Below are 24713 nucleotides of genomic sequence, written 5' to 3' on the forward strand. Positions count from 1 at the left end.
TGGCACGACTTGCTTTTCTTTTTTGAACAGGTGAAATTATAATTAGTAAATAGGAATACCCACCTCGTAATAAATCAACTGTTGCTTATGAGCAATAATACTCGTAGTCTTGAATCTTGAGTACGTACATTTGTACCTGTATATTATATATTGCTTCTATTTCATTTGTAACTAAAAGACGCATATGAAATAAATTTAAAAATTTATTTGCATAATAATTATACAATCCTTTACAGATGAGAGCATATTGTTGAGCAAAGGACCTTAAATCATTATTATATTAAATTTGTTCAAATATGTGAGTTTCTTAAGCAAAAATCGTGTCAACAAAAATTTATTTCCAACCTCAACCTCCTCGTAAGGCCAATGGAGATTTTATATACATACATCATGTCGACCTGTAAACTGAGCAACAATTATTATACATATCATTAATTTGGTTGCGTGATCCATAAATCAATTAATTATATTTGTTTCTCTGCCAAGCGTAGCCAATAGGTACATTGTACAAGTGGAGTGTTTTTTGTTTGTATAATTTAACCAAACGAAAGGTGTCTCACGGTGATAAGATTAGATTAACTTGGATTATATGCATTTAACTAAGGTTTTCAGATGCGAAAAAACGATCAGTACGGAAGTGTGCATCATCAGGATCTAAATGGATATCAGCAAAGCAAACTAAATGTTTGTGTCTAGAAAACTTCATGTATTGCATCCATTGTTATTACTTTGCCGAGGCTTTAATATTAGCTTTCCAGTATGCGGTTCGAGATCGAGGGCAAAATCGGTTAGCACTGACCGCGTACGAGACGTGATTATCTGTGGCGCCACAACCAGCTTCTGTATACCGAATATAAAGAGGATTATTAGCGTGACTGTGGCCACTGTGAAGATTGGGTGTATCCATAGGGACTCGGTTAGCGGCACGACGGTTGTGCGCGGGTCTTTCAGCCAATACCAGGCACTGATTGCCGTGCATACGGATAATGCCGATAATATGACTGCGATGATAAGAAATTATATGTGATTATATATGTATTCGCGACAGATCTAATCAGGGATTTGTTTGATACTTACTGCGCCAGCGGTACGTGGGTGGCCTGTATGATGAAACCACCTCGGTTAGTCGCCGCTCGAATGCCTTTAAGTCCTCACAAGCTGATGGTTCCATCGCGCCAATTTCCTCGATGCTCGTGGCTGCTTTTATGTGTTTGAATTTGTCCAGCTTATATTTGTAATTTTTTCCTTTATTTTGATAAGATTTCACATTTAATTTGTTTTTGTGTTGTATTTCCTCTTAAATAATGCCAAATATAAATACCGAAAAATTAATACCATATACTAAACAGAAAAATGTCTTAAAATTAGTGCGGGATAAGCAACGAACAGCTGATAAAACGAATGTTACTTCCTAGCACTGTTTTTCTTCCATATTCCAACACTCTTTCAAGTGAACGACGTTGACTAAGCACTGTGGGAGTCCGCCATAAATAGTTTGCTGCAGAAATTTTGATCAAATATGAGCAGCAAAGAATGGAAGCGCGTGGTCAAGTTGGAGTATATGAAAATACGCCAGCAAAAGCGATACAAACGCGCTGACGAAATCAAAGAAGCATGGATCAAAAACTGGTAAATTAGCCGCACTGAAACACGTAACACTTAGCTGTCTACTTGCTCCGTTTATCTACTTAGGGATGAGCACAATCACAATGTGCAGGATTTATATTGCGACTCGAAGGTGTGGCAGGCAAAGCCATACGATCCTCCACACGTTGACTGCGTTAAGCGTGCTGAGGTGACTAGCTACAATGGCCCCAACAGCGGTCCGCAACGCGTGCCCATTTGCGTGATCAACGCCGTCACGCCCATACCCACAATGTACACATGGGCGCCCACACAGCAGAATTTCATGGTCGAGGACGAAACGGTGCTGCACAACATTCCGTATATGGGTGATGAAGTGCTCGACAAGGATGGCAAGTTCATAGAGGAATTGATCAAGAACTACGATGGCAAAGTTCACGGAGACAAAGATCCATCTTTCATGGATGACGCCATATTTGTGGAATTGGTGCATGCGTTAATGCGCTCGCACAGTAAGGACTTGGAGGAACCTACAGCAACTTCGTCTGTTAAAACAGAGACTGCAACAACATCAAAAGTAAAGGAGGAAGACGAAAAAGATGTGACACCGGCAATATCAGAGCCAACAACAGAAGTTTCTTCAGCTGTAGAGGACGATAAAGAAGAATCGGCCAATGCAGATGTGTCAGATACAAAGGGCAAAGTAGAGAAAGTCAAAGAGAAACTACCATTCCCCGCACCAATCATATTTCAAGCAATCAGTGCCAACTTCCCAGATAAGGGCACAGCTCAGGAACTAAAGGAGAAGTATGTTGGTTTCTGCATCATCAAAATTATGTTAATTGTGTCTTCTCATTTAGGTACATTGAGCTCACTGAGCATCAGGATCCCGAGCGTCCCCAGGAGTGCACTCCCAACATCGATGGCATCAAGGCGGAGAGCGTTTCCCGTGAACGCACTATGCACTCATTCCATACTCTATTCTGTCGACGCTGCTTCAAATACGACTGCTTCCTTCATCGTAAGTCGAATCTTTGTGTGTTGTCTCCAGTTGGGTTACTCTTAATAATGTTTTGTTTTTGCTTTTTCTCTTTATTTGGAAAACAAACAAAATTTGTTGCAAAATATTTCTTTTGTCTAAAAAAACTCTTAAATTTTGTTAAAATAAATAACTGCAATTTAGGTCACCATGTACAGGGTGAGTCGTTGTTGTAGTTGTTGTTCTCGATAACCACACGCACACACACTCATGCCGCCTAGGCCCAAATGTCGCCTTGCTCCACATCATCATCAATCTTTCCTATATATATATAAATTTTTAATGTCTGTGGAAATCGGCAAAAATTGTCTTGTGTCAAAATTTTCTTGGTGTTTCTCGCCTCATTTCGTGCGGCTTTTGCATCCCTCGTTAAGTAACGTATCTGACTCATGCTCTAACCCCGAATGTCTCATAGTCATGTTTTCTCTGTGATCCCTATCGAGCTGTGCTACATATGTTTACGTTTCCATTCACAGGTTTGCAAGGACACGCTGGTCCCAATCTACAAAAGCGTCGCTATCCGGAACTGAAGGCCTTTGCTGAGCCATGCAGTAACTCTTGCTATATGCTAATAGTAAGTCGCAGATTTCAATAATGTGAACAATTTGGGTGCTTATCATCATTGTCTTGCTGATAGGATGGGATGAAGGAGAAGCTGGCAGCAGATAGTAAGACGCCGCCCATAGATTCTTGCAACGAGGCCAGCTCTGAGGACAGCAACGACAGCAACAGCCAGTTCAGCAACAAGGACTTCAACCCCGAGAACGGAAAGGATAATAGCATAGCTGTCAACAGTGCAGAAATTAACTCCATAATGGGTAAGCTTACATTTGTCGGAAGTCAATGAGGCGCCCTGATACTAAGCAGCTTCTGATTTAAAACTCATTCCGTTCTAGCTGGCATGATGAACATAACCAGCACGCAGTGCGTTTGGACTGGCGCCGACCAAGCGCTCTTTAGAGTACTGCACAAGGTGTACCTAAAGAACTATTGTGCTGTTGCGCACAACATGCTTACGAAGACCTGTCGGCAGGTTTATGAATTTGCGCAGAAAGAGGCGGCCGAGTTTAGCTTTGAGGATCTGCGCCAAGACTTTACTCCGCCGAGAAAGAAGAAGAAGAAGCAGCGATTGTGGTCTCTGCATTGCCGCAAGATACAGCTGAAGAAGGACTCGTCATCCAATCATGTGTACAACTACACACCCTGCGATCACGCCGGCCCTTGCGACATGAACTGCTCCTGCATTCAGACGCAGAACTTTTGCGAGAAGTTTTGCAATTGCAGCAGCGATTGCCAGAATCGTTTTCCAGGCTGTCGTTGCAAAGCGCAGTGCAATACAAAGCAATGTCCTTGCTACTTGGCGGTGCGAGAATGCGATCCAGACTTGTGTCAGGCTTGCGGAGCCGATCAATTCAAGCTGACCAAAATTACGTGCAAGAATGTCTGCGTCCAGCGTGGATTGCGTAAGTAGCGAATCCTTAAGGACCATATGAAGTATCTCTAATCTATTTCTTCGCAGACAAACATTTACTGATGGCGCCGTCGGATATTGCCGGATGGGGCATTTTCCTTAAGGAAGGCGCACAGAAAAATGAGTTCATATCAGAATATTGCGGTGAGATAATCTCGCAGGATGAGGCGGATCGTCGTGGCAAAGTGTATGACAAGTACATGTGCTCATTTTTGTTCAATTTGAACAATGACTTCGTAGTGGATGCCACGCGAAAAGGCAACAAGATTCGGTTTGCCAACCATTCAATCAATCCCAATTGCTATGCCAAGGTCATGATGGTCACCGGGGATCATCGCATCGGAATATTTGCCAAGCGCGCCATACAGCCAGGCGAGGAGTTGTTCTTCGACTACAGATACGGACCTACCGAACAGCTCAAATTTGTGGGCATCGAGCGTGAAATGGAAATCGTTTAATGTGCTTACAAACAATTATATACAACAATACTTATCTACTCAACTAAATACATATTGACGCAAAATCAATCTACAATTACACAGTTTTGGCCACATTGGCTATGATTGGCTTCGGTCGGGCCTTAAAAATGAGCTTCTTTGTGCATATGGCACGTACAGTATATTCGGTTCGCTGGCGACTCTTGTGCTCCAGGGCCACTGTCTCATCCAGCAGCGTTCGTTCCGGTCCTTCGGTGGTATTCATGGTGCTTGCGTCCAGCGTTACATCAGTCGTGTTGAGTAGTTGGCGCCCTTCATTAGTTTTTGACTTCTCCAGAACTGCAAAAGGTTTCTCCAGTTTCTGCTCGCGTCCTTGCAGTATGTGATGGCCTATTATCAGTATCTGGAATCAGTAATGACGCATGTCTATGAGAAGATCTTTTAATAGCTAACGAAACTTACGGGCTGTCCATATTTGTTGTAGTACAGATCCCCTATGAATTGATCGTGCATGCTTTGATTGCTGCGCACCTCTAGATCACCTTGCAGCTCTATGATGGCCCACTCACCACTGCCGGCGTTGTGGCTAAAAGAAGAAGCAGATTACATTATAGCTTAAACCTATGTAAAGTCATCTATAGTATATAAAGTACATTTTAGTCTAAGCGTGTATAGAAAAACAACGTTTTACGACTGAGATACGTTTATTCTGTTGTGCACAGTGTCTTATCCCCTAAATTTCTTAAACAATGGATGTACGTTGCCATTATTCTTGCGCCGATGCTCATAGTAGACGGCATCGTCACCACCTGACATTGAACTGAGTCCGCCCATACGCTTCGCGGTGCCAGAACCACCTGGACGATAGCCCGGCTCGCCTGGCACTTTCTCATCCTCACAGTCCAAGTCGGAAGCAGACAAGACCAACTGCAAAAGCTGACCCTGCTCCTCTTGTGTTCCATACATAAGGTCAGTTTCAGTGTCCATGCCTTTAAGATGTGTGATGACCTTATAGCTATAGCCCTGATTCACCAGGAACCGCTGGCGCTTGCGCGAATAGCTCATCTCCATTGTATCTTGCGAGACGAGCGTGTAAAAGAATGCATTATATTCCTCGGCAATGGCTCCCTTTTTGGCGCGCAGAATACGACCCAGTCGCTGTGCTTCCTGGCGTCGTGAACCGCCGTGCGATGAAATCTGAATTAGTACGTTCGCCTCGGGCAGATCAAAACTAGTATCGGCCACCTTCGATACAAAAATCGTGTTGACCTTTGAAAAAAACTGGTAAATTAGTTGCACTTCGTTGGGAAACCCATATTCACATACCTTGGCATTAAATTTGAAATTCTGTAGAATTTGTATACGTTCATTCTGAGATGTTGGACCATAGATGAATGGTTTGTTCATCTTGATGGCGTAGTGCTTCAAGGCGAACACATTGTCGGAAAAGACAATAGTCTTATCGCCACGCTTCTCGTGGTATTTAATAAGGAATTGGCAGCTGCGGAATTTGGAAGGATTCATCACATAAAGCAGCATTTTCTTGGAAGTTTTGGTGGTTAGATATTCGCGATAGAACTCCGGTGACATGGGACACCAGACCTCGGCGCACTGTACGCGTGCTATGTAGCCCTTCTTTTGTAGCTCCAACCAGTTAGCTTCGTAGAGCTTGGGACCAATCAGAAAATTCAGATCTGCAATTTTATCATCCTCACGCAAAAGCGTGGCTGTCAATCCCAGCTTGCAGTGGGACTGCACAATGGTCAGGACACGTCGGAACATCTTTGCGGGTATGGTGTGCACCTCGTCCAGTACCATGATACCCCATTCCTGCTCCTGCAACCAGCGCATCGTCTGCTCCGCCTCCCATGAACGCTTCTGTGTGTGCGTTATCATAGAGTATGTGGTAACCAGAATGCCACATCCCATGGGCTTATCTTTTGCCTCCGAGGTGAAGCGACAAATCATACTATCATCTGCTGTGGACCACATCTTAAACTGCTGCTTCCACTGTTCCACTGACACGCCGCTGTTGCACAGCACCAGGGCGCGTTTTCGCACAGTACAGCAGGCGGTGACACCCACCAAGGATTTTCCAGCGCCGCATGGCAGCACAATTACGCCAGAGCGGGCTCGCCCGTTGCCAAACATCTTGCGCAAACTCTTTTCTTGGTAAGGACGCAGCACTGCTGCTGGCTTAAGGTCAATGTTAATATCCGGATTATTGGTATCGTTGCGGAAATCATATTCTGCCAGCAACGGATGCTCGATTTCAATGCAACGCTTCTGGATAAGCTCAATTTTTTCCTGAGCTACCTCAAAGGACACGGTTTTAAGATTGGCTTCGTCCTCGTCCTCCTCTTCCTTGTCGATCTTCTCGTAAAAGTCTGTAATATCCTCAGGAACCGCAACGGTTGTAGCTGCACCCTCGGCTGTAGTCCCCGGTGCACCTGCTGCTCCTGCTGTTGTCGCTGTGGAGGTGCTAGCTGCGTCTTCTGCTGGATTGTCACTCGTGGCTGGTAACTTGGTACCGAACTGTGTGATTGCTTTGCTATCCATTGTGCCCTGTATAAAGCCTTCACCTTCGTTACGTATGAGTCGGCACTTCTGTATGACCGGATCTTTGAGCAACTTTTGCAGCACCTCCGGATGCGGAGACTCGATAAAGTATTTGTTATGCTTCAGCACAAGTTTCACCTTTCCATACGACAGCGTACAAAGGCGAATAAACTCCAATATGCCCTCGGGAATCGTGGTTTTGCTCAAACGTTTCAGATACTCTATAATGTCGTGTGTCTGCAGTCCCACAGACACAGCTGCGTACAAGCTGTACGCTGTCAGCTTGTACTCGTGTATGTGCTCGGGCCGGCAGACGGGCTCCGAAATAGCAATGAGAAAGTCATGGGCATGCTTGTAGACCGGCGAGAACGATTCAAGGAACACATGCCCGTTCGGTGCCACCCACAGAGGGCGATTAGCGTGGTCTGGACGCAATTGCATCTGAGCACGGTAATCCTTGGCTCCGTATTCGTCTGTGTTGATGTTCTCGTCATTAGTTTCTGCGTTTTTGGACGCAGCACCTGGCACGCCGTCCGCCTCGCTGACGCAGTCCTGGCTGTCATTATCATCGACCAGTTGGGTGTAAGCCTCATCTTCTGCGCGACGCTTCTTAGCTGTGAACTCGCATCAGTTTTACCGGATGATAGGAATACTCTGACATTATTGACTCTTACCAAATTTATCGCTCGAGCCCCGATCTTTTTTAGACTTTTTCGGTGGACCCATTGTGAAATTGTTTGTCGGTGAAACTTTGTTTCACAAATGAAACAGCTGTGTCCAGTGTTGCAAACTTAAAAATAAAAGCGAAAAAGGCGCGAGAATACACGAGAGCTGGCAACTGTTCTTTCTATATGAGCGATGTTGTTTACTTCAAAAACCTTATACAACTATATTTATTGAACGAGTAATCGTATTAGGTAACTTACGTTTTGACGATGATTGGCATAAAGGCAGCTTGTTTATAAATTTACTTGAGAAACTCTATTTTTCACTTATTTAGCACAAAGCAATTGAACAGCGTGAAGCAACCGTATTGACACTTTTAGCACTGAAGCTAACATTTATAAGCGTTGCCATATCGGCGAGCAAACATCTGTTTATGTTATATTAACAGACGGTGTAGAGTAACGGTTTGATTTAAATTTGAGGTACATTTTCTATATCCTACTCGCACATACAATCGAACGAAACTTGTTTTCTATTGAACGGGATCTTGAGCCCTATATACTTATTTATGTTATACTTTAATGATAGATAGTTCATGTGCTTTGTCATATAACTCACATTTATGTAAAATATCTACAGTTCCACTTCTTAACCCTGAATCATGGCCGTAGATAAGAATAAAAGGAAAACAACTACCAAGGCAAATATAAATTCAAGACTAACGCATTTCCTTCAATCGAGTTTATGGCAAATATGTCTCCTGATCGCCTTATGCGATTTGGGACATGCGCTTTTCTTTGTTGTCAATGCGACCATTTCATTGCTCACGAGAGTAAGTCAGACATTTGAATGAATTTAATTAGGCCCCTAAAAACTATTAAATATCAGTTCAATATATACTCCACATTGGCTCTTATGGGAACTGTATTTTGGGTGCTTGTTGTGGTACTATTAATCGTTGGCCTCACGATGGTAAGTTTATTATTATTGATATCATAAACATAATATATCTACATCTGGTATAATATATTACAATCAAGCGGCGTCCTATATTAGTAAAAATATGGCTTATCTTCTCAATAATTGGTTTCATTGTGGATATAGGATTTTCAATATGGGGCATCGTGTCGTCTGTAACAGTGGATGTGGATCACCTAAAAGAATTTTCCATTATATTTGTGGGAGTTTGTGTGTGAGAGTCCATAATTTTTGGATACATAATATATTTTCTTTTTTCCAGTTATCGAAAGCATCTGCATATATCTGGTGTATAGGTACTATTTAGGTATGGACCCGTGTCGGCTTATCGATGAGCCCGAAAGAGGAAAGAAGAGAACCACAAAGAAGAATCGGGATGACAGGGCGTGTAAAGGTATACGTTGGATTTATCATAATTTAAATATATGTTTACGTTAATCGATTTATAGATAGCCAGAGGAAGCCCAAAGCGCACGAGAAAAAAACAGTTAAAAAGAAACCGGAAAAGAAGAAACCTACAAAAAAATAGTCTTCCTTCTAGTCTCCTCAGCAAAATCCATATACCAATCTTATGTACATAAATATGTCGTAGTAGACTTTGTGTATACTCTCTCAGTAAATATATTTTTTATAAATTTTCCATAACATTTTTTTTTTTTTAATATCTTATTGGATCTTACGATGGAAGATCAATCTGAAAATATTGCATATGACGAGACCTGTGGCAGTTCGGGTGGAATAACTTTGGTGCAAATCTGTTATTTAATTGCAATAATTGATTTGGCCCAGTCACTATACTTTTTGGTTCAGTCAATTGATGATATGCGTTGGAATGTTCGTATGCGATTTGATTAGGTCTGCTTTGTATTAATTCAGGCCTATCTGAACCCCCAGGTTGGTATTTACACAATTGTTGTATTCCTAGGCTCGATATTTTGGATTATTATGGTTGTACTGCTTTTAATAGGTCTATGGAAGGTAAGAAGTTTAAAGATGCAATATTCAACTTTAATAACTGAGTTCAATTACTTTAGCATCGTCTTCGGCTAATTTCCTGTTGGCTGATATTTTCGATCATTGGCATTATTGTGGATATATTCATTTTTATTTGGACAATTTCCGTATCCGATTACGTAGACTGGCCGCAAATTATACAGTTCACCCTTTTATATTTGGGCATAGGTGAAGTAAAAGCAGATTTTGTGTACTGTTTCATACAATTTAACCCTCACTTTCTTTAGTTCTTGAATGGTTGTGCATTTATATTGTCTACAGATATTGTTTGAGTATCGTGAGAGTTCAGTTTGACGAGGGTAGCTCGAACAAGAAGAAATGGTTCAGGTCGTTATTAAGTTAAGCTACCATAAATCACTAATAATTTATCTAATACCGTACAGCTACTCACGTAAGGACCCTCAGAAGACTCAGGATAAAATATGGGAGTCTCGAGAGCCTGTAGCTAAACCCGAGCCGCATAAAGGAGATACTATAATTTACATCGGTGCCCCGAAACGGGATATTTAGGAGTGATTTGTATAGAAATGTTATATTCGTATATGCTCAGATGTAACACTAACTACTTATAACAGAATTCTTCCACTGCATTGGCTTTTATAGATCGTTTCAATTTACTGCCTAGCTCGTGTGCCAAAATCAATTCGAATCTGCCAGCACAAACAATAATAATAATTGAGTTTGATAGTTGTCTTTTTATCTGTTTCTGTTTCTGTTTCTTTTTCTCTCTTTTGGCAATGTCTATCTATCACGGAACTCTGTCCCGAAGGAGTCACGTTGTCAATGGGGCCAAATCTAATCTCAAAACGGCCAAGAGGCGGCAGCTGACAAAACAAATGCCGTAAATGAAAGATGGCCAGAAGACTTGTCGCAAATCAGAACAATGAACACACAGTGGTCGAAGCCTAATGAAACTTGTTCATTTTGAAAACATTTTTTATATGATTAGGGTTATTGGATATGCAGACAATTGTCTGATATATTTGATTAATGAATCTCGTTGCCTGTTGCATTTTATTTTATATATAGATATATTTGAATAAATGTATTATATATATTCATATTCCATAGCTGATTTTCTATGTTAAATTTTAAATTAGTTCTATAATTAATATGGATACGTCTATGTTTTACCTCTCAGAGAGTCTTATTAGTTACATATGAAATAACATTAATTTGACATTGATTATTTTTTAATTTTCCTATATCCTTTCTCATAGTTGCCATAGTGTAGACATACTGTCTCAAGGCCTTAGGCTTTTCACAATCAAATGCCATTAAGAAGCTGAGTTGCCAACAAACAGTATCTGCTTCTCACACTCTGCTCTATTGAGAATACGTGCTCATAATCATTATAGCTTTGATTTAGTGCACAGCCTTGCCCTCTGTTTTAACTCGAGCTCAAACGCTGGCTGAATGAAATGGAGAAATATTTGGTAGTTTGCAGCTACGCGATTGCAATTCTGGATCTATTGTCCGCAGTGCTGTTCGCCAGTGTCTCGTGTATGTTATACATACAGCACGTAAGTTGTAGTTGTAGTAGCGCAGGATAGGGTCTAGGTCGAACTGAACTACCTTGTCCACAGCACCATTGGACGTCGCTGGCTGCGCTGCTGTTTTCCTTCGTTTGGATCTGCATCATTATTGTTCTGTTGCTGGGTATTTATCGGCGCCAGTTGAACTTCGTGCGCTACTGGTTGGTTTTCACCTGCCTGGGCATCATGCTGGATGCCCTTCTCCTACTCTACGGCTTGACTCTGGCGGTATCCATAAACTGGGAGGGCGTTAAGATAACCGTTATGCCCTTCATTGGCTTGGGTAAGACTGTTCTCCGAACGCCTTCGCAATCAAATGTTATCTTGGCCCATTACAGCCGTCGAAATGACTTTCGTGTTCATTATATATGTCTTCTACCTGGATATGATTGAGTACGAACAGTGGATACCACTGGGTGGCAACAGATTTGAAGGCGGCCGCAGCTCCAAGTACAGCAAATTCACCTCCAGTGGGGAAACACAGCGTAGGGAGCGCAAGCGTCTGAAGAAGATGTACAAGAAGGAGGAGAAAGCGGCCTTTAAAGAGCTGCACCGTAAGCTGCGTGGAGGCCAACATTAATGACCCCAGCCAGCCCACCTGCTTCTCTCACCTCACCTACGATAATTTATGCTTTTCTGTCAACCCGGGCAAAATGAAATGGGAAAGTAGGCCAAGTGCTTATGGTGCTCAGCATTCCCAGATATCCTGTCAAATGTCGTCATGCAGCAGGACCGGGGCTCACTCCTTTATTGTGCCTATGCCATAGCCGTTTTCGATCTTCTCTGCGGGGTGCTCTTCGCTGCATTCAGTGTGACCAAATGCTCTTCACACGTAAGCTCCGATATAGAATACGCATCAGAGTATAATATATTTATATATTCCTTATTGCAGTTGAGCTGGCTAGCCATATTCGCGGTGTGCTTTGCTTTGTTTTGGGTAACGCTGATTGCTCTGCTCATCTCTGGCATTTATTGGGTAACTTTGAGTTAGTTTCCAATATGAAATAATTTGACTTTTGCGTTGTAGCGTAATTCAACGTTGGTGGGGTGCTGGCTTGTGTTCTCATGCGTGGGCATTGCTATTGAGATTTGCCTGCTGATTTATGCTTTCATCAGCAAGAGCACTTTCCAAGTGGGAATAGCTGAAAATAGTCTGATTCTGCTCCTTGGATTATGTGAGCTGCAGCTCTCCACAAATACATACAGCTTTCTTCATCTTGACGTCTTTTACAGTTGTTGAAACAATTTTTGCCCTGATCATCTATATGTTTTATCGAGAACTCCCGGAATGCAGCCCTGTTGTCCAGGATAGAAAGCCGCCTTGTTACAGAGACCCACCGCTGGAGCAGGTTCTGTCGCCGCCACAGGAAGCGCCGCGACCAAAGCCGGACCCAGAGCCAGAGGCAGACGCTTGTACTACATCGCCCAATCGAAGCAAACGTTCCTACAGGTGCAACATCTTGCAAACTAGATCCGTTACAAGTCCCTACACCTGTGGCTCGAAGCGCAGCCCATATTGGTCTCCTGTGAGGAGCGCAAAATGAAGAGCCTGAAGGTTGAAGCAGCGAAGCAGCAAGCCAAGGGTCATTAAGTGGATTTTGAGTTGATTTATATTTTTGTAATAAACGGGTATTAAGCTATATATGAATGAGTTTCATTTAAGAGGAAGCTCCATAGCTGTTGGTGAAGCGCGATTAAGCTGGAATCAGTTAAGTCTGCGTGTTTTGATTGTATTAATGTGTGCATGCGTGTACATAATCTTACCTTTGACTAGCCAGCGAGTGCTTTAATATTATTCCATTTAACATGCCGACACACATCTACATATACGCACACATCCACAGCCACCCATTTGGCAATGTTAAAAACAAAATCCTTTTAAAATAATTTGCACTGCAGCAGCAGTAGCAGCAGCAGCAGCAGCAGCAAAAAACACAAACAAAAAGCGTTTGCGGAAACGGAAACAGCAACTCAGAACTCGAAGCTGGCGCAGGTCTGGGGCGAGCTCTTGTCTATTTATGCAAAAAATGTGTGCATAAATACATATACATTTATACTTATAATGCCAGGCTGATGAAATACGTGCACATGCATACGCCCGTACCCACACACACATTCACTCACACACATTGACACACACACATTTACGTGCCTTTCCTGATGTCAAATATAATTTACTTTTTCGCGCTCATTTCGCACGCAGTCAGCCCGTGTAGATCTGCTGGCTGGCGCAAAATCAAGAGTTTGCAGCAGTTTTAACTTTAAGTTTTGTATGTCAACACAAAATGAGAAAGAGAGAGAGAGAGAGAAACAGAGGGAGAAGTACGAGTTGAAGAAAATACAGATTTCGGTGCAAAGCGAGAATGGTGAGCGCATTGAATGGCTTTGGCCTGGCCATTGGTTGCATGGACATCATAGGAGCTTTGTTCTTTGAGCTGATGATTATTTTCATGATGCGCCAGAGCAAAGCCAGAAAAGCAAACCGGACAACAGCCAGTGAGCTGGAGCAGTCGACGCATGTGACAAGTGAGAGTCTGAACGGAATGCATCAGTAGAAGCCAGCACCAGCATACTAACTATAACCAACTTTTCAGCGCTCTACAGCAACAGCCTAAGTCCTTGGATGCTGGGGATTTACCTGCTCCTATTGAATGTGTGGATAGCTGTGTCAATGCTGATGCTCGCCGGCATCATATTGGTGGGTAGTCCGACCTTTATTCAAATGCGTTGCCCACTTACTGAGAGCGCCTTTCGCAGCAAAAGCCACAGCTGCTGTTGTTCTGGCTCATCTGGTGCGCAGGAGGGCTGATATTCGACTTTGTGTATGTGGTGCTATGGATCCTGGAGCTACTAGCGGGCGATGCCATTGAGGCGCTAACCAACATCCTGATGTCATTGCTGACTATGGGCAAGTTAAGCATCCACAGCTACGATCTACGACCTAATCTGATTCCCGATCCCCTCAGCTGTCGAATTCGCCTTCATATTTATTGTATACCACATTTACATTAACTTAAACCATCCCCAAGCCGGACAACAAGTCGCTAGGAATCCTTTGCTGCGTTTCTCACAATTTTTATTTTTTTAATTTTTTAATTTAACAAAGATTTCCGAACAATAAAAGCATTTGTTCTGCGTAGTTACTTCAATTTCAGCTCATCTGTCTTTTGCTCAGGCTGCACGCCGTACAGCCTAGTCTTCTTTGGTTCTAGGGACTTGAAGAATCTGTAAACGATCAATATAATTCCAATGCGAGCCAGCACTTGACCAATGATGGGCCCATGCACATCGGACAGCTCCGTCAAAAACTCCTGCTTGCTCTTGTTGTGCTCACTGAAATAGTATTCGTATATGAGGATGCTAACGTCTATTACACCTTGCCATTTGATTTGCAAATAGGCTACGACCAACCACAACCGAATCGCGAACCTGTAACGCTGTTTGTGCGATGCATCATGAAGATGAGGTATGCATTAATGTATAGCAGCTTGTACTTACGCCAACGACACCAACGGCGAGAAACCCAAAGGTAATGAGTTTACACAAGGACTGAAGTATAATCGTAACATCCAACATATCAAACTGTTAAACATGAAATCCTTTACATGTTGTTGACTGATCGCCTGAATTCTGTTTGTCTTACCTTCATGATTTTTGCGAATTTGATCATCTGAACCATAACAAGGAATGCCGCGGTGACCTCATAAACTAGCGCCATGTAGGCAGAACAGTTAATAAACACCGACATTTTGGTTAATTGTTGTAAAATGGTATAGTATTATATGTATATAAGTTGGTTCGTTTGCTCAAAAATTGACTTGAATTGTGAACACATTGCTCGGTAGGAAATATTTCTCAGCTCCTACTTGCTGATTTAATATCAACAGCCTGCTGACATTTTACAACACGTTAGCGAAATTTCATCTTATCAGCATAAATTTCATTCACAATCATTTTGAACAAAGCCTTTCAACTTTTCACTCTATAAATATTATATATGTATAAAATAAATGATCAAAAGACTTTTTCAATTCCGAGGTAGACTTTTTACACTTTTTATCTTGGCTCCATTTTTAATTGGAGTCTCTATAGTTCCTTTGTGCCTCAAGTGGCTTGTACATAGTTTTTAAATGTCTGGCCCACGGAAATTGATTCATTTCCGCCTTGTTGTTCAGCACTTCCTGCCGGAGTCTGGCGCCGTCTTATGGAACAGACACGCACGCAATCAGCTTAAAGCTAACACAGTGGGTAATCCAATATTTAAATGTCGGCTTAGCTCCAATCAAATTCTCATGGCAAAGCACAGTGAAATCAACGGCATTGTCAAATGCCAAACTGTCATTTGCATGTCGCAGCTAAGCAAAAATATAAAATACAAAATAGATTTTTATTCTTTAATAAAGAGTGCTTAGACCACTTATTGGGTGCCTTTAGCTCCACTCCGCTCCACTCCACTGCGTTCCTCGCCGTTCCTCGAAGAGCCACTGGCTGGCTGGCTGCCTGGCTGTTCAAATTTATTGTTTGCAAATTGAAATTCTTGTCGACACGCACGAGCAACTGCAAAATCCATTGGGAATGCCGGGCACCAGGCAGTGCCTGCTGTCCTCTTAGCTGATCCAAGCTTGTCAACCCGGGCAACGTCCTTGCTGGCCTCCTCTGGATGGCTGGATGGCTGGAATGGGCAGCAGCTCATCATGCCTTTTTAGTATTTATTAAGATTCTGATATGCCAGGCAACATATTTCCAAAAAATAAACAAATATTTTATAGCTGCGTTAACACAGTCTTAAGGGAAATCGCCGGGCTCCCCAGATGTTCATACAAAAATAAGTGCAGCGGATACCTTCCTCAGAGCTTAAATAAATCCAATGAAATTTCTGTCAGTCTGATTTTTCTATGGCAGTCTTATGTTGTGGTTACGCGGAGGTTTAGAAAAACAGATTCCAGTTAAAGCTTAAAGATTTTATATTAAATCTATGTTTAATAAATAAATTAATAATAAAATAAATAAATAAATAAAAAAAACTATCACGTTAAATATTATGCTATCAGCCTCCCCTTTATTCTGAATATGTTCTTTGTGACTTGGCATCAATTTCTTACACAAAAGTTTTTCCAGTAAATCCATTATTATTTAACTCGAAATGCGCCTTGTTATACCCTTTATAATTGCTGCAATACTTTAATAATTATAGAAATATTTGTTTATATTTTTGTTATAACTTAATTTAACAATTTCAGCCGCATGATTTATATTTTTGCTATAATGCACTTTCGGATCAGGAATATGATACGAAACATGTCTGGCAAGCTGTTGAGTTCAAGTAAGTGATGTTAAGTGAGTATATTCTCTTATAACTTAAACTCCATATATTGGATATCCTTTAGAGTTTTATAGACTCTCCTATTGTTAGGGATATTTATAATACCACTATTTATATCAATATTCTACTCATACACACACACTTATTAGATTGATCCACATATGATAGTTGTGGAGTTACTGTTTGCAAAGTAAACCCAAGTTCTTTGTTCTGTTACTGTGTGGGTGAGATTTGTGCTTATACTCGTAGCTCTCAAGAGAGAATGCTATAAATCTCTTTACGGTAGCGTGAATCGTGAGCTTTCCATAAATAGAGCTAAGCTGCATTGATTTCAGTCAGTATTGTTTAAGATGCGGGCTCTGTCGCTGTTATTATTGCTGTTTGCTTCCGGCACTGTTTCGGGCTCCTACGGCAAGTAAAGCGCATTAGTTTCATGACAAATATGATGAATTCGCAATTTTTTAGGCGAAAACGGTAAAATATCAGGCGCAGGTGTGCTTTCGAGCAACAGGCTATCGAGCAAACTAAATGAAGGGTATCGATTCAAAGGTATAAATTAAATATGTGTCGATTTGAATAATGTGACTAATATTAAATACCATAACTCCTGCAGGCACTGACAGTTCAAAGGTCGGCAACCAAGTGGAAGTCGTAACCATTGCAGTGAGGGTAATACGTACTGGTAAGAAGCCACGTCGTAGACCTACACAGTCTGCTGATGGCCCTTCACCAATTTTTAGAGTACACTAATCAGCACCAGTTGGAAAGTGAAAATCAATATGCATATATGACGGATTGAATATGAATCTAGTTCACGCGTGAGATCTCAAATGATACAATGATTGAAAACAGCTAAAATATATTAAGAGAATGTCCTCTTATTCGGCTTAAATATAGAGGAAAACACTTCAAATCTTGACTGTTCTCTAAGTCGCAAATGAGAATAGAATTTTATTGGATAACTCAGCCAAAGCATATGCGCTTTTTAGTGCATTTAGCTGAACGATAATTGAATTTTGTTGCGATGTCTGGTGCCGCTGGGCAAAGTGTTGTAGTTGACATAGCTTTTAATAGATCGATACGTTCCGATTGCGTTGTTTTTCACTTGCCTTGCACCGCGCCAGGTGCGCTGGGAAAGCAACTAAATTGGAATGTCTATGCAGGAAATTGATTGATTTCCGTTTGGTTGAGTGAAAAGTGGAAAAGTGGAAGAGCAACTCAAGCGACGGCCACAGAAGACAGTCGCGTCGAGATTCTGGTGAGCCACTGTAACAATATGAACAACTACTCAGCGAACAACCAGTACAAGCTAAAGTAACATTGACACCCTCAAGCCATAATGTTGGTTTGTAATTAGCCGTTTATGTGGCCGGGCACTTTGTTGCACTTGCAAGCCAATATTGTCTATGGTAGCTGTGCTGCAGCTGATATGCTCGCAGCGAGCATAAACTCTGGCAAAACATATAGCACGGCGCATATGGTTTTTGCCAAAAACAAGCAAAGCCTGGGTGGCTGTCAATGCGTGCTCGCCGAGGCAAGGGCAGCCAGTTGCTAGTTGCCAGTTGCCTGGACTGCTATTTGGTTTTGTATATACATATATACTTTGTATATACAAATATATATATATATATATTATTTTCGCAGTCATTGGCAGTGGCTTACGGTGCGTATGTGTGTTGCTAAAAGCATACGATTCACTTGTTACATGCTCAATTAAGCCAGAAATGACAGCAGAGCCAACTAAAGTCACGCTTTGTATAGCTTTAAATTTGGCGCATAACTTAACGACCAAAAGCATACTCACAGACATGCACAAATTGTCCACTATATGTGTGTGTGTGAAGCTGCATGGCACAGAGCCAGCTAAAGGGTGAGTCCCTTTTTTTAGTGTGCGGATGTACAAGAGTTTTTAGTGGAAAATAGCAACTTGACAATTTTCATGTTTGCTACCTTTTGCATATTTAAAATAATTTGTATATATATATTTTGCATATGATAGATTTTATTCGTATAGAAATTAATATACATAACTGATTAGAATATTTAGGTCTAATCTTATCAATTCAGGCAAGCAATATAGCTGTAAATATTATATTTCCAGTGGGTGTGGTATTCAACTCGCGAGGGAGGTGATTCAAAAGGAAAAATAAACTCATATACTATTTATCACAGAGGGATTTTATTTTACTTATATTTTCAGATATGTAATTCAACTCAATTTAATTTGAGCATTGTTTGTTATTTTTAGATGGTAAAGGAAAACCTTTAGCTGCGACTTAAAAATAACTTCAAACTAGAAGGGAAGGCACTTTGAACATTATTATATAGAATTAGTAATCCATATCTTCAGTTAAATATATTTTGTAATTATTCATTTGGCTTTTGAGTGAGTGATGAGCTCATCAATAGATTTAATACTCGCTATTTTATGCAGAGATAAGGCTCTCTGATATCGTGGTGGATTGAAGATCATTTTTTTAATATTTCATTTTGAGCAGCTTAGACTTTTCTCAAACGTGTTAATGCCGATGTGTTCCATATTTCAGCTCCATACATTATCATGGAAGTACTAAAAGATTTGTTTGTTTTCAGATATATATTTAGATATATTAAGGCAATATATATTCAGATACATTTAGGCTATCGAATAGAGATTATCGTAATAAATAGGTACACTATTCAACAATTTTTCTGGCAGTAAAGATCTCATCTTCAATACCTTTCTTGCCTGCTGGGTGACGCTCTAGCAGACGCCTATCAAATAGCCTGTCAAGGCACATCTATGTATTTTTGAAGCGGGCTGCTTTGTTGTGCTTTAACATTGGGTTTCATGGCAATTATACAATTTAAAAATATGTCACCATAATTAGAGCCGCATCCCTTTGTCCTAAGTTAATTATCGAGTATGCAAAATTGCTTTGCCAAGTCGAGTAGGACAAAGCGGCTGGCAATTAGCGCTGCTCGGCATGATGCAGACTTGCTAATATGCTTAGTCAGGCCTTGTCCTTTGGCAGAGTGACGCAGGACACGTGCAAAATACACACACACACACACACACTCAAGCATACAAGCACACCAATACCAGGCCATACCTATGTTTTGCTCTGGGTGCAAAAAGGCTGACATTGTTTTCTAGGACATACTCGTAGTGAAAAGTTGTGTCTTGGCTTCAAGTTTGAGGTGACGTTCTGAAGGGCATGACACATACACTCATGCACACATACTCTCAGGCACATATTGGCACACACTAGGAATTGCAAATCAGTCGCCTAATGTGTACATAATCAGTCATGTCGCAACATGTGAATTCCATTAGTGAATACACGGCTCAAACAAACAAACGAGCATTAATCAGCGCAGGAAGACGACGAAAATGAGTGCGGGAAAGTGAGGCCATGTAGCGGTCAAGCAACGTAACAACGTAAGCTCCTGACCAGCAGCGTTTGCTGCCGCCAGCAGTATAAGCTTTCTTCGTTATTTATGTTTCTTTTTTGTCTTAGCCATTTAATTATGCACACATACATCTGGCATAGCAAGAGGAAGCCTTCTGTAGCCTACTTAAGAACAGAACCCACACCCCCACATACACAAAGAGGTTACACCCACACATATTAACATGCGAATTACAAATTGCCCCAACTACCTTGATTTATCTCCCGATATCAATGCAATGCTGCAGTGGCACTGAAAGCCGACGTCTTATTAATATGCCATTCATTTGGCCGCTTCATAGTTCATTAAAGCAGGACCTGAGCGTCCGAGCAGTGCATCCTGGCGCCAGTCCTGGCCGCAAAGTGCAGCCAGCAAAAATTATGCGGCTCGTTTGCCACTGCCTTGTTTGTTGCTTCAATCCATGGACAGCACGAAGCACGAAGGGCTGACTACAAGCAGAGCTCTGGCTCTGGCTCTGGATCCGGGCCATTCGTTTATTCCTTTGTTCTCATTTATTTGCATGCCATTTGCTTTGCTTTCTTCTCTGTTTTCTTTCTCTGTACGTGTGTGTGTGTGTGTGTGTTTGTGTACGTGTGTGTCGGTTGTTTCTTCGGTCTCGTTTGTCAGGACACCAGTTACTTATGACTGCAGTGTGAATTATCAATATGCATTGTTTGACTACGTTTCACGCTCTATACATATATGTTTCCAATATTTTTGTTCTTCAATTAATTGGGTATTCAAGATCAATCTTCAAATAAATAATTATATTTACATATTTTTATTATTTTATTTTATTTATTTTGTAGGTAAACAATTTTTCTTTTTTAATTTTTAATAGAATATTGGTTATTTTCAATTTAATAATTTTGAAAAAACATGAATAAAACATAAAATAATTTTTTTTTTAAAATGTATTTATATGTTATATGTTTTTACAGTTTTTTTTTTTTTTCCAGATTTTTAATTTCAAATCTGGAATTTGATATGAAATATAAAGTATAGTGCCTGACTAGAAGTATCTTCTAATATCAGGACTAGAATATTCTTCAGAACACTCAAGATCGTAGATGCCCATAGGTACTGTAGAGTGCTGCATCATCATTTTAATAACAAGCTCACATATTCCACATAGGTATTTTATTTTGTATATATACAACATTGCCCTGAAGCACATACATACTCTGTATAAGAGAAATAAAAAGCATTTGCTTATTTACACTTCCTTTGTGTTGGGATCTCCGAATTGCACTCTTAATTAACGAATTCGTTTTTTATGGTTTCCGGCTTATAGAACAGCAAAGAAATTGGCAAGGAAAGCGAAATCGCAACGAGCAATTCTTTAATCATGTTGTATGTGTGTGTTTTTTTTCGTTTTTAAAGTCGTATTTGATTTTTTCGAAAAGCTGTTGCTTTTTCAGTTGCTGTTGCTGATGCAGCATTGTTGCTTTGTTAACCGAGTCAAGTCTGAGCCAGCTTCCGTTGCTGGAGCCGCTGTTAATGTCGCAACAGTTGCCATTACAGCTCTACCGGCTTCTACCTCAACCACTGTCACTGGCATTATTCTGTCTCTGTCGCCGTTGTTGTTGCTGTTGCTGTTGCAGTTTCAGTTGATATTTGTGCGCCAGGCGTAATTAGTGCTCATGGCATAAGGCGCACTTCCTCTACGCGCAGCTCCTGTTGTTCTATCTGAGCTGAGAGCTGCCATCGCTCGTATTGTGGCACTGCGTTGCCTTCCATTCGTAATCAGTTTTTGCAGGCTCCAGCGCTTAGTTCCGAGGATTAGCGAACTAGCCAACGGCAGAGGGCAGCCGCATACAATCACGTTATACCGACGCTCTTTTCGTCATCACGCTGCGGTCCTTGTTGCTCTTGGTATTTAAATTTTGGTTCATTAAAGCTCTATTCAATGAGCCAATTAAACCAATATTTGGGTTGAGCTTTTCAAAGGGAAATATTGTTAGCTTTCAGCACGCACAAGTCTCGAGTTATATACATACAATAACAGATAAATAATCAAATCTCTTTAAATTAACATTTTTCATAAAGAAAATATATTTCAGGTAAGTATACAAGGATTTGGCAACAGTGACTGTCAATTGTAACGACCTACAATTGAATTTATATAAAAAACGTAGGGGCCATGGCTACGCAGGTATTACCTGAAAATAATTCAGTCTATTACACAAAATCTAATTTTATGTAATTTCATATACATATCTATTATAAAAGAAAGTGTGTACAAGTGAAGACTGCTTTAACTGATTTGGTGAACCATTTCTGTTTTGATTGTTGGATTGTCTCCGCAAGAGTTAGATAGGTCTTAAAATCTGAAAAAATTGGAATACTGAAAAAAGTCTTTTTCCATGTTCAATTTTTTTTACCCAGTAGGCTTGGTAACAGTGACAGTTTTGACAATAGTGTAGAAGTAAATAAACAAATGTAGTCAGTCAGTCTACGGTCTCCTGACCTCGAGCAGACCTGACTATTCAAAAAAAAAAAAAAAAAAAATTTTTTTCAAATCAAAAGGAAAAATATTTCAAATCAAAAATCTGCAAAAAATCAAAAGATTAAAACCTGACTGTTCAAAAATAAATAAAAAATTAAAAATTCGAAATTAAAAAAAAAAAGGTAATTATTAAAAAGTGTATTTTGGCTTTTTATATTTTCGGACTTTTAAACTTTATAAATATTTCAAATCAAAAATCTGCAAAAATTAAAAAAAAAATCAAAAGATTAAAACCTAACAATCAAAAATAAATAAAAAATTCAAAATTCAAAATTCGAAATTAAAAAAAAAAGTTAATTATTAAAAATTGTATTTTTGGACTTTTACAAAAGCTAAATATCTCGAAAGTTCAGGTATTTGTTTGTCTCAAACATAAATTTGTGTAAATTATTTATATTTATATTTCTCGATTGTTTTATATGGTTTTGTGCGAGGGCAGTATTACTATTAATAAAAATGCCGCGTCCTAGAAGATCTAATCTTTCCCGGCGGACCCATAATGCAATTAGGCAACGGAATAGCGCGAGTCAATTATCTGACGAAGAGCGAGAAATCGCCCGAGAAAGGCTCCGCGTTAGTACCCAGGGAAGAAGGGCCTTAATTCGTGCTTCTCAAAGAGAGGCAGCCCGTGAAATGGCAATAAGAAATGGTTCAAGGATTGATTTGAATCGAGCAGCGTTTCGATATGATTGCACCATTGATTACAGCTTGAATCGTTTAGTTTGCATTGGTCCAATGGACGTTGTTTGCTAGCATTGTGGCGCATTGAAGTTTGCTGGTGAAACGCCCGGTTTGTGCTGCCTTAGTGGTAAAGTGACATTGCCATTAGTGGTCTCGCCACCAGAGCCGTTGCGTTCCCTGCTTTATGGCGAAACACTAGAATCACGACATTTTCTAACGAGCACTCAAAAATACAATGCCTGTTTTCAAATGACTTCATTTGGGGCGGAAATTATTGGTAACGGATATAATCCGACATTTAAGGTAATTTACGTTAAAAATGTTATTTTCTATGACTGTCAAAATAAAAAAAAAAAAAAAAAAAAAAAATTTTGGAATAATGTAGTTTGTTAGATTTATGTAAAAAGTGTTTGTAAATCTAACTATAACTATGGCTTTGAATTTAAAGATTCAAGGCCAGATTTGCCATCGCATTGGATCATTGCAACCTATTGAAGATGCACAGCAAAAATTCTTGCAAATATACTTCATGGGCAATATGGAAGAACAACTTGACCGGCGTCAAGAAATGAACACAGCTATGAAAAGAGCAATTCTCCATGATTTGCATGCTTAGAAATTTAAACCAACCAAAACTGAATGAACTGCAATGGAACGCGTTTGGTGATAAGAAAACTGATGAGCAATGTGATTCACGCGTTGATACTCAAAGGAAAATTTAAAAATGAGGAAGTTCTTATTCCTAGGATTCCGATGAGCTCAACAGATATGCCCTTTGAATTTAAACAAATTCAATTCCCGCTTCGTCTTGCCTTCGCCATGACGATCAACAAGTCACAGGGCCAATCTTTGACTATTTGTGGCCTCAATCTAGAAAATGTGTGTTTTTCTCATGGTCAATTGTACGTGGCATGCTCACGTGTTGGCAAACGATCCGCATTATTTGTTCTTGCACCCGACCAAAAAACGAAGAATGTCGTTTACAACAAGGTGCTTGAATGAAAATCCGATTAATAAATTTATCAGTGTATCCCAGCCTGAACAACATAGCTTTCAACAATTTTTTACCTAGAAATAATATAGAGGGCAATGCAACGTTTGCCGGGCCAGCTAGTAGATTATATTTTTTACAAATTCTTTTTTATTTATCACTGAACCCTAATTTGCTCCTAAGATCTGTGCAAAACTTTTTGCAATGACGTACTCTTATCTAATAAATGTCATTAAATAAAGTCTGGAACATTGTAAATATTTAATTTAATTGTTCAACAAATGAATTTCGAAGTGAGCGAAGATAAACTATGGATTTTCATTAACATTGCTATTGTCCTTGAGATTTTCAAAATTAGTTTTAATGAAATAGTGCGCTTTATGCGTATTTGAACAAAATCGTTTCACAATTTCAGTCACTGTTAGCTGACTAAATATGAGACACATTTCCAGTTGTACACACAATTGTCTTGGGCTCCCTTGCTGATTCAACTT

At 40.3% G+C, this 24713-nt stretch overlaps 10 protein-coding genes and 2 long non-coding RNA genes across 15 annotated transcripts; 8 read left to right on the plus strand and 4 right to left on the minus strand.

The window, feature by feature from the left end:
• Window positions 1-190: 190 nt before the first annotated feature.
• Window positions 191-1332, minus strand: Cnep1r2 (CTD nuclear envelope phosphatase 1 regulatory subunit 2). The gene is made up of 2 exons (XM_089469013.1): window positions 1078-1332; window positions 191-1001 (listed from the first exon to the last, which is right to left on the minus strand). Exons 1-2 carry the CDS (start codon window positions 1169-1171, stop codon window positions 703-705), a joined length of 393 nt encoding a protein of 130 aa, XP_089325139.1. The 5' UTR covers window positions 1172-1332; the 3' UTR covers window positions 191-702.
• A 156-nt stretch (window positions 1333-1488) lies between these two features.
• E(z) (histone-lysine N-methyltransferase E(z)) lies at window positions 1489-4628 on the plus strand. 2 transcript variants are annotated; one of them, XM_018007999.2, is made up of 8 exons: window positions 1489-1629; window positions 1693-2391; window positions 2445-2605; window positions 2768-2782; window positions 3100-3197; window positions 3261-3441; window positions 3520-4086; window positions 4143-4628. In XM_018007999.2, the coding sequence occupies exons 1-8, from the start codon at window positions 1520-1522 to the stop codon at window positions 4550-4552; spliced, it is 2241 nt and encodes a 746-aa protein (XP_017863488.2). In that variant the 5' UTR covers window positions 1489-1519; the 3' UTR covers window positions 4553-4628. The 2 variants fall into 2 exon arrangements, with proteins under 2 accessions (XP_017863488.2, XP_017863489.2); XM_018008000.2 differs by lacking the exon at window positions 2768-2782.
• LOC108614089 (chromosome transmission fidelity protein 8 homolog) lies at window positions 4534-8153 on the minus strand. Its single transcript, XM_018008005.2, has 3 exons — window positions 8017-8153; window positions 4994-5117; window positions 4534-4934 (listed from the first exon to the last, which is right to left on the minus strand). Exons 1-3 carry the CDS (start codon window positions 8034-8036, stop codon window positions 4629-4631), a joined length of 450 nt encoding a protein of 149 aa, XP_017863494.2. The 5' UTR covers window positions 8037-8153; the 3' UTR covers window positions 4534-4628.
• On the minus strand, window positions 5217-7880 carry hay (ATP-dependent DNA helicase hay). Its single transcript, XM_018007998.2, has 3 exons — window positions 7765-7880; window positions 5858-7704; window positions 5217-5800 (listed from the first exon to the last, which is right to left on the minus strand). Exons 1-3 carry the CDS (start codon window positions 7814-7816, stop codon window positions 5258-5260), a joined length of 2442 nt encoding a protein of 813 aa, XP_017863487.1. The 5' UTR covers window positions 7817-7880; the 3' UTR covers window positions 5217-5257.
• Window positions 7896-9379, plus strand: LOC108614086 (uncharacterized). Of its 3 annotated transcripts, none has more exons than XM_089469010.1 (6): window positions 7896-8007; window positions 8396-8588; window positions 8645-8728; window positions 8797-8944; window positions 8997-9128; window positions 9188-9379. In XM_089469010.1, exons 2-6 carry the CDS (start codon window positions 8418-8420, stop codon window positions 9313-9315), a joined length of 663 nt encoding a protein of 220 aa, XP_089325136.1. In that variant the 5' UTR covers window positions 7896-8007; window positions 8396-8417; the 3' UTR covers window positions 9316-9379. The 3 variants fall into 3 exon arrangements, with proteins under 3 accessions (XP_089325136.1, XP_089325135.1, XP_017863491.1); XM_089469009.1 differs by lacking the exon at window positions 7896-8007 and adding an exon at window positions 8103-8238; XM_018008002.2 differs by lacking the exon at window positions 7896-8007 and having other exon boundaries at window positions 8302-8588; window positions 9184-9379.
• A 36-nt stretch (window positions 9380-9415) lies between these two features.
• Window positions 9416-10304, plus strand: LOC149269435 (uncharacterized). Its single transcript, XM_089469011.1, has 5 exons — window positions 9416-9568; window positions 9629-9712; window positions 9769-9916; window positions 9976-10075; window positions 10132-10304. Exons 1-5 carry the CDS (start codon window positions 9416-9418, stop codon window positions 10256-10258), a joined length of 612 nt encoding a protein of 203 aa, XP_089325137.1. The 3' UTR covers window positions 10259-10304.
• A 682-nt stretch (window positions 10305-10986) lies between these two features.
• Window positions 10987-11863, plus strand: LOC149269436 (uncharacterized). Its single transcript, XM_089468023.1, has 3 exons — window positions 10987-11271; window positions 11335-11566; window positions 11622-11863. Exons 1-3 carry the CDS (start codon window positions 11170-11172, stop codon window positions 11861-11863), a joined length of 576 nt encoding a protein of 191 aa, XP_089324149.1. The 5' UTR covers window positions 10987-11169.
• Window positions 11864-11980: 117 nt separating this feature from the next.
• Window positions 11981-12925, plus strand: LOC108614085 (uncharacterized). Its single transcript, XM_018008001.2, has 4 exons — window positions 11981-12115; window positions 12176-12259; window positions 12311-12458; window positions 12517-12925. Exons 1-4 carry the CDS (start codon window positions 12005-12007, stop codon window positions 12825-12827), a joined length of 654 nt encoding a protein of 217 aa, XP_017863490.1. The 5' UTR covers window positions 11981-12004; the 3' UTR covers window positions 12828-12925.
• A 600-nt stretch (window positions 12926-13525) lies between these two features.
• On the plus strand, window positions 13526-15081 carry LOC108614087 (uncharacterized). The gene is made up of 4 exons (XM_018008004.2): window positions 13526-13809; window positions 13878-13981; window positions 14041-14191; window positions 14250-15081. The coding sequence occupies exons 1-4, from the start codon at window positions 13647-13649 to the stop codon at window positions 14369-14371; spliced, it is 540 nt and encodes a 179-aa protein (XP_017863493.1). The 5' UTR covers window positions 13526-13646; the 3' UTR covers window positions 14372-15081.
• LOC108614090 (uncharacterized) lies at window positions 14335-15193 on the minus strand. The gene is made up of 3 exons (XM_018008006.2): window positions 14927-15193; window positions 14782-14865; window positions 14335-14720 (listed from the first exon to the last, which is right to left on the minus strand). The coding sequence occupies exons 1-3, from the start codon at window positions 15029-15031 to the stop codon at window positions 14424-14426; spliced, it is 486 nt and encodes a 161-aa protein (XP_017863495.2). The 5' UTR covers window positions 15032-15193; the 3' UTR covers window positions 14335-14423.
• Window positions 15194-16940: 1747 nt separating this feature from the next.
• On the plus strand, window positions 16941-17519 carry LOC149269437 (uncharacterized). The gene is made up of 4 exons (XR_016269941.1): window positions 16941-17017; window positions 17072-17155; window positions 17220-17288; window positions 17347-17519. It is a non-coding gene; the product is annotated as an uncharacterized LOC149269437 (long non-coding RNA).
• Window positions 17520-22427: 4908 nt separating this feature from the next.
• On the plus strand, window positions 22428-24277 carry LOC149269438 (uncharacterized). Its single transcript, XR_016269893.1, has 2 exons — window positions 22428-22900; window positions 22987-24277. It is a non-coding gene; the product is annotated as an uncharacterized LOC149269438 (long non-coding RNA).
• Window positions 24278-24713: the final 436 nt, after the last annotated feature.

The sequence above is a fragment of the Drosophila arizonae genome, chromosome 4, assembly GCF_054131065.1.
Source record: "Drosophila arizonae isolate 15081-1271.41 chromosome 4, UAZ_ARI_1.0, whole genome shotgun sequence".
Lineage (NCBI taxonomy): Eukaryota > Metazoa > Arthropoda > Insecta > Diptera > Drosophilidae > Drosophila > Drosophila arizonae.